At 41.5% G+C, this 8,020-nt stretch overlaps 1 protein-coding gene across 1 annotated transcript; it reads right to left on the minus strand.

The window, feature by feature from the left end:
• Positions 1 to 615: 615 nt before the first annotated feature.
• On the minus strand, positions 616 to 7,040 carry gpr37a (G protein-coupled receptor 37a). The gene is made up of 2 exons (XM_028449610.1): positions 5,956 to 7,040; positions 616 to 2,501 (listed from the first exon to the last, which is right to left on the minus strand). The coding sequence occupies exons 1-2, from the start codon at positions 6,742 to 6,744 to the stop codon at positions 1,671 to 1,673; spliced, it is 1,620 nt and encodes a 539-aa protein (XP_028305411.1). The 5' UTR covers positions 6,745 to 7,040; the 3' UTR covers positions 616 to 1,670.
• Between the last annotated feature and the right edge of the window lie 980 nt (positions 7,041 to 8,020).

The following is an 8,020-nucleotide window of genomic DNA, read 5'->3' on the forward strand; positions in this document are numbered from 1 at the left end:
GATGTAACAATTCACTCAACTCCCGATACGATTTGATTCACGATACGATTCTCTCACGATTTATTTTACAAAATGGGACTGTACACAAATGACTGAAAAATATTCCTTTATTTTTTTGGGAAAAAAACTAGAAAATACTGTACTATTTTCCTTTTATTTTTCATTATCAAAAGAATCCCTTGATAAACTATTCAAAACAATGCAATTTAACTAAAAATAAATCTTGAATGAAATAAAATAAAGGAATAATACAAATGAAGAAGAAGCCCATTAATTTTAATTCTGGTTCTATAGTAAACAATGCAAAACTGCATAATAGTTCTTTTTCTTTTTAAAAGTGCAACTGAAAATTTATTTTGTGCCTTAACAACTGGACTTAAAAAAAAAAAAAAAAAAGTCATCGAACTGATTTGCGTCAGATATTTGCTTGGACCAGCAGAGGGCGCTGGTAACCCAGTGGTCGGTTGGCATGCAGATTCTTGCAGTGAAGAAGAAATGCTATGCTAGCAGACAGAGCTAATAGAACGTGACTTTTACAGATATTCAGGTAATATTACAGATGTTTTTTCGGTGCTAAGGAATCATTTATGAACATGTTTATGAGTAGATGGCGGCCAAAAAGAAAGTAGTAGCAGATTCTGCCTGCCGCATACACTGCTGGACAAGAGAAGGGATAAATATATATATATATATATATAGCGCCCTCTGCTGTTTAAAAAAAGTACTGCCGGCAGACACGTCACACGCTGTCAGTGAGACGCTTCTGAGGAAGGCGAGAGACATCGCCGAAATTGTCAAGGAAAAAAGGAAAAGAGCAACATACAACATACTTTTCAATTTAATGTCTGAAAAAAGAACCAAAAAACGTCTATTTTTGTCCCATCATATCCAGTTGTACAATACTCGACTTACTTCAAACTCCAAATTAGTCACTAAGTGTCCTAATGCCAACCATTTACAAATGTCTGTCTTTTTTTGGAGCTTTTAATTTATGGAACAAACTGCCTAGAGATCTGAAAGACACGCATATTTAAAAAATCTTTAAAATCATACTTTTACCAGTCTCAACATCTGTTGGTGTCATGAAAACGTGTCTTGATGTACTGTCTTTAATTTTTTTGTTCTTATATGTACTACTTTTTTTTTCTAAGGACCTAAGGAAGATTATAGCAACCACCACGGTGGAAGCTAATGGGGATCCAATGAACAAATAAACAAATGACCATGAGTCAGTTTGGTGTGACAAATGACAGAGGTTTTCCTACGGTGAAAGCTCACAACACAACACAGAATGAAGAACCCCACAACACAACAAAATACGCCCTGAGAGCTCACAACATAACACAGAATGACGAACGCCCCAACGCAACACAACATGAAAGCAGTCCGGTAAAAATCCACAAAGAAGAATGAGGAAAAGATCAGACCCGTGAAAGGATCGGGCACTGACACCAACGTTAACGTCACTCTTCTTTGTGGATTTTTACCAGACTGCTTTTGTGTTTTGTTGTGAGCTTTTGTGTTGTTTTGTGGGGTTTGTATTTGTGTGCGCTTTTGTTTGTGTTGTGTTGTGAGCTTTTATGGCCACCGTATTTTCCTGATACCTCACTCTGAGACCTGAGGAAGTCTTAAAATGAAATCTTACGGTACTTTTGTCCCTCACACTGACCTCAGCACTGAGTTCCCACAGCAGAGTATGTGACCGGGGTGGGAGCCTCCCTATGGATGGTACAAAAAGGAGACAGCTCCAAGTCAGTGGTGGCACACTCATGCACATCACTGGTGACAACGACAGGAGATTGAGGAGTGCCGCACTCATCGCAGCAGCAGCAGCAGCAGTCCAGGAACGCTCTGCTGAACGGTTGGCACAGGCAGAACAGCAGCACCGGGGTGACGGCGGATTTACAGAACAGCAACAGCTGACTTACCAGCTGCAGAATGTCCATGGTTCTGCGAGGAACCCCAGCTGCCATGTAGGTGCTGATGATGTTGCAGATGTTCTCTGGGATGATGCAGAAGCCGTAGAGGATTGCCAGGGCCACCACGGCACAGTTCATCTGGCTTTCCAGCTGGATTTGCTTCTTGGTCCCACGGATGGAGGATCGCTCTGCGCAGCGGATCTTCCGAGCGGTGACCAACGAACTGAAGATGGTGAACAATGTCGGCAGGCAGAAGTAGCATCCAAAATACCACCAGAGGCGAGCCCCATCGTAGGTGAGCCCCAGGACGTACAACGTGTCTGGGAGATCAGTGGAGATCCGGATCACACAGCGCTCACACGGGGACACACCAGGAGGGTCCCCTTCCTCAGTGACCCGCTGTCGGATCAAGAGCTCGGGCAGCGCCAGCAGCAGAGCTCCCACCCAGATGACAGCCAGCTTGGCTGTGGTCGACACCCAGTTCTCGATCATCTCGTAGTACAGCTGCATGTTGGTGGCAGCACGAACACGATCGATGCACAGTGCGCAGAGCGTAAATGTTGTGACTCCCAGTGATGCCACCTAGTGGAACATAAGAGATAAAGATGTTGGAGAAAGTCTGCCGTTGCAAAACTTTAAGATTTTAGGGAAGTTAGTTAGGGATTACAATAGTAAATGGTCACCTCATTAATTACCACGAGTTTCCAGCTCAGGTAAATATCTTTGATTTTTATTGTTGGATCAAAGCTGTGCAAATTCTTAATATATAAGGCATGTCCAAGCTACTATAATTATAATTTTTTAATTATTATTTTTAACAAGTGCCCGTTGCAAGTATGTATTCATATAGTGGGAGGGGCTGTGGTCAAATCCCAAACTGACAGATTCTGATAATCCCACATATTTAGCGAGTGCAGATGGGTGGTCAATCAGATTAACTCCTAACCTCAGAGACAGGAAACAGGATGCTAATCCAGACTCCACTCTTCACTTTAATGTATACAATACACCAGTCAGGCTTGTATTGTGAGGTGTCAATTATTTTTAGAATCAGTATTTCAGGCCTGGGTTCATTAGCATTTAATTAAAAGTATCGATTTGTATTAATTTAAAATGTAAACAAAGGTAACTAGTATTGATTGATTTAAAAGTGGTGGAAATGACTACTTTAGTGCAGGTTCTGTTGTTTGTTGCACAACACAAGGTTGCTAATCTTGTCAATAAAAGCTGTGAAAACTAGGAATGCACCAAAATGGAAATTTGTGGCCGAAGCCGAACAAAATATAAGCACTTGGCCGAATACCGAATATTGAATGAGGTTGTTAAGTTTTTCATTATTTTTTTAATAGTGCATAAATATCCTAGAATAAGATTTTAGACATGTTTTTTAAAGAAAGTAAATGTTTTTTGAATATTCTGAATATTTTTTAGATATTCCAGTAGCCTTTGCTTTTCAAAAACAGCACAACAAAGTTTTTAATTTATATTAGCCCTTCAAATGAAACAAAACATGCATTCCAAAAAGTGCATTAAAGGGGAGGTATGATGAAAAAAAAAAATCACTTTGTAATAGGTTTGCTACAGTGATATACATCGCTTTAGCCTCATTCAGAGGGACAGAGTTGAAAAAGTTCTGTTTCCTCCCTTGTTATTCCACATTTTGTAAAAAGTCAGCTCCAAACGGGCGAGTTGGATTTTGCCGACGTTGGCAGGTGACGTCACCTAACACGCCTCCTAGAACGTGAGCTCCTCCCTCTCCAACTATCTAACAGCTAAAACAACACTGCTCTTTAATATAGAATATATATTATACTTTATTGCCATATATGTAAATACAAACTGCACTACTTTTTCTGCTGCCAATCGCGTTGGGAGTCATTGCTTGGAGCCACGGACCCATTGGTTACACACATCAGCTGTTAGCACTCTGTGCTAATGCTATACCAGCCTATGCAGCGAGACCCTACATTGCTTGTGAACTGAGGGCGAAAGGATGAGGATGTTTACGGATTCGTGACTCACAGCACTAACAACGGACTTGGTTGTGGAATTGGACAGCTTCCAGCTTTTTATGTGACGAACGACGGAGAGCGGAAAGCAGAAAGGAGACAGTCTGCCTGTGTTTGTGGGCGGAAGGGAGGAGCTGCTGCTGCTCTGGTTCTGCAGCAACGCGCACACACTTTTCCAACTCAAAATCACTGCACGTTGTTTTATTGTGTCATTGCGTCACACGCTACTATTCAGCCTTGCTTTTAACTCACTAAACCGAAGGCCGAATGTGGCTTTTTTTTCCAATTGTTGGCCAAATATATTCGACCACCAAATAATTGATGCATCCCTAGCAAAAACCAAAGAGTGATATGTGTTATAACTAATAATTAGTAAAAAATGGCTTATATTAAGATATATAGCGATTTCTGTTTTGGCGATGTAGAAAATTACAATATTGCCGATATCAATAAATTATTTTATAGCTTATATTGTATTAAAATACTCATTTTAGGAGTCACTGCTTTCATGAAAAGCAGTTTGATGAATTTCTGAGTGTGTCCTAACCCAGACCTTCCCCTGAAAAAGCCACACTACAGAACTCACTCACACATGCTGTCCCTTAGAGCAGAAAAAAAGCCAAAAGTGGCACATATTGTGCAGCTGTTTATTAATAAATGTGCCTGTGTTTCATTTTACAACAGTAAATGTAACAGTCTTTCTGTTAAGACTTTATTGGGTTAAAAATATAGAGATTTGTGTTGTATTTCGCCATTTTTAGAAAAATATATTGAGATATGAGTTTTGATCCATATTGCCCAGCTTAAGATGTTACTAGTTAGCACATCACATGCATGCTCACATAGATTTGTCATCTTGCTGCATTTATTTCACAGTACAAAACAAACAAATAAATAAACTGTGATGTAAACTTTCTGCAACAGTGCAAAATCAGATATTATAATGTTCCTCATTCACCCAGTACATGTTAATCAACTTTAAGAGTAAAGAGTTACACAATGTAAAAAATTAATAATGAGACTGATCTAAATATAACAGTCGAGTTCATATTTGCTAACCACAAAGGGGATGTTTCAACTTTTAGGACCATTAAAGGCCTGCACAGGTTTCACATTCCAGATGTTCAACCATGGACACATGTTCACAGGGGTGGGGCAGCAATTTTAAAAGTGAGGGTGTTCTAAGTGTGGGGCAACTGTCAACTCTTATATTAGTTTATTAAATTAATTTACTGAAACCATGATAAAGTGGTGATGCTCAACATGTGGCTCGTTATCTTTTTGTCTTAATTTTAATTATTATTCCCCCAGAAAACCTTATGAGGAAACTTTTTAACCCCCTTTTTTAAAAAATAAAAAAAAAACTATTTCTTTAGCCATTTTGCAACTGCATTTGTCTTATTTTTGCCCCTTTTCCAAAGAATTTGACATTTTTCACCCCAGATTTTAGCTTCCTTTTACCAATAAATATCCCTTTTTCCTAATTTTGTCCATCTTTTCAAGTTCTTTTTGACACTTATCCAATTTTTGTCTAGTCTTTAACCATTTTTCATCTAAATAAGCTATACCTTTTGCACAATAAATAAAAAGTTTCCTTTAAACCCAACATTTTGCCTCTTTATGTTTCACATTTTTGCCCTTTATCACTATTGTTTGTCACATTTTGCTTATTTAAGCTACCTTTTGCCATACATACCACCTGTTTCCTCTTTTTTTTGGTCAATTTGTCTTGACATTCTTGACAGCTTTAGGCCAGTTTTAGTTACTTTTCACTGTTTTCTTGTCATTTTTTGCCACCTGTTACAATTTCTTTGTCACTTGACGTTTTTATACTAATTACTGTTAACGCTGTTTACCTTCTAAAATGGCTGGTTGTAATCACTCAATCAATCTAACTGGACCAATATGTTTTCAACCATGAATCGTTACATGTATAAAGTGATGGGGAATAACTTTTTGTTTTTCTGTGAGATGCGCCTGTGTCCGTCTCTCTGACCTGAGTCTCCTGGACCCCAATGCTGACTCACCTCCAGGTAGGGGATGATCCTGCAGGAGAACTCTCCCAGGAGCCAGTTCTTGGTCAGCTCGTGGAACACCACGAGCGGCAGGCAGAAGAAGATGATGGTGAAGTCCCACAGCGCGAGGTTGGCCAGCAGAGAGTTGGAGATGCTCCTCATGTAGTAGTTATGACACACGATGCACATGACCGACACGTTTGAAAGGATCCCCACACTGAAGATGATGAGGGCGGTCAGCAGCACCGCGTAGGCCCCGTAGGTCTCCGCGGTCACCGGGTAGAACGGGTTCCTCACCTGTTTGCGGGTGGGCTGCCCGGGGAAGACCGGGGTAGCGTCAGGAAAGTCGGGTAGAGAGTATTCTCCATCGTAGTCACTGACGTTCAGTCCAAACGGAGGTTCGGGGTCCTGTTCCTGCGCCATGGCCACGGACTCGCTGCGCTTTGATCTGCTCCACTCAGGAGTCTCACTTTCATTCTCACTCGTGCGTAAAACTCCCTGATCCTGTCGAAGGCGCTTGTCCCGGTCATCCGTGAGCGCTTGGGAGGACTGAGGCTTTGCACTAACCACCCAAGACCAGGACCAGGACCAGGACCCGGAGGCGGGCGCACTGTCACCGCGCGTCCCTCCATTGTCCTCCCGGAGGACTGCGCGCCGTGCCCGGCTGTGCGCATTCCTGTCAGCGGCGGTGGCTTCATAATGAGGGCTGAAAGTGGTCTTTGTTCGGGGCCAGTGAAGATGAGCTGCTACGGCCTCGACGCACAGCCACACGCACAGCAGCCTGACGGGCGCGCGCAGCATCGTGGTCCTGTTTAAACCCGGAGACGAGAAGGACTTAGAATTATTATCCTGATCGATGGATCCATATCTCCAATGTGTCGCTCACACTCCGGCGCGTCTCTAGAGGCTCCTGCTCAAAGGCATCACGGTACAACCATTAAATACTGATGGATAGTCGAGATTTTTTGGTTGGGATGTGACTTTAGACGAGCCCACTTTAGTCCAGTTTACTTTACGTCCAGGAGTTCCGCCGTAAATCCGCAGAAAGGCTGTGAAATGTGTCCAGAGCTCAAACCAAGCTGCGTCTGAGGCTGAAGTGTGGAGAGGAAGAGCTGAGGATGATGATGAGGAGGAGGAGAAGGAGGAGTGTAGGGGGGGGGGGGGGGGGGGGGGGTCAGTCAAAGCTGCTCTGATCCGATAATGACCCCGACAAATCTCACACACTCCAAAAACTAATTCAGGGGACGTTTAGTCATAACTTAAATATTTATATTGTTGTGAGATAAAAAATCAAGTTCAGAAATAATGTTAGACTTTTTACTTGTAAGTAAGTAAGTAAGTAAGTAAGTAATATTTATTTATATAGCACCTTTTACAGACAGGAGTCACAAAGTGCTTCACAATACATACAGTGCATACAATACAATACAAAATACAGTTACTGTCACAAAAAATATGATGTAATTGTTATCTTATTGAGTTCGGATGACACACAAATTATGCCTATTGATACAATGTACAATCATGACTTTTCTGAGTTTAAAATGATCAGTTAATCAAAAAAATATAAAATTTTAAGTTCATTTGACGTGAAATACAACTTGATGACGTATAAACAGCCGGCAGTTTGCCTCTCAAGCGGACCAGCGCGAGCAGGGTGTAAGGCTCACGGAAGCTGTTGTGAATGGTAAGTAATTTTATTCTTAATCACACATATTTGTATTTGTTCAGAATTCTGTTGGTGAAAGCCTACTGTAAGACAAAGAAGCAATATTCTATCTCTCCGAATGACGGGCGAGACAGACGCTCCGGTTAGCTTGCCCCTGCGTTTATGCGGACCGCAGTCCGGTTGTAAGAAAATCAAAAATCTCCAACTCTCTTAGAACTTTGACTGCTTTGTAGACAGGCACCACCATGGAGGAGCCCACCCACAAGGCAGTCAAGGTTCTAAGAGACAACCACACAACCAAGGTTGGAGGTTTGAGCAACTTAGCCTCCTCGGAAACACAAGAAAATGCCCTTAGAAGTTAGGACAGGGATCAACTTAATTAATAAGTTCCTGTTACTTAGAAATGTG

This window comes from Gouania willdenowi, chromosome 6 (genome assembly GCF_900634775.1).
Source record: "Gouania willdenowi chromosome 6, fGouWil2.1, whole genome shotgun sequence".
Taxonomy (NCBI): domain Eukaryota; kingdom Metazoa; phylum Chordata; class Actinopteri; order Blenniiformes; family Gobiesocidae; genus Gouania; species Gouania willdenowi.

What these genes read in the sequence shown, in the direction of transcription:
- gpr37a (XM_028449610.1), bottom strand. Translation starts at nt 6,744, where the DNA reads ATGCTGCGCGCGCCCGTCAGGCTGCTGTGCGTGTGGCTGTGCGTCGAG. An exon ending in GGATCATCCCCTACCTGGAG is followed by an intron (nt 2,502 to 5,955) that starts GTGAGTCAGCAT and finishes ATGTTCCACTAG; the next exon opens with GTGGCATCACTGGGAGTCAC.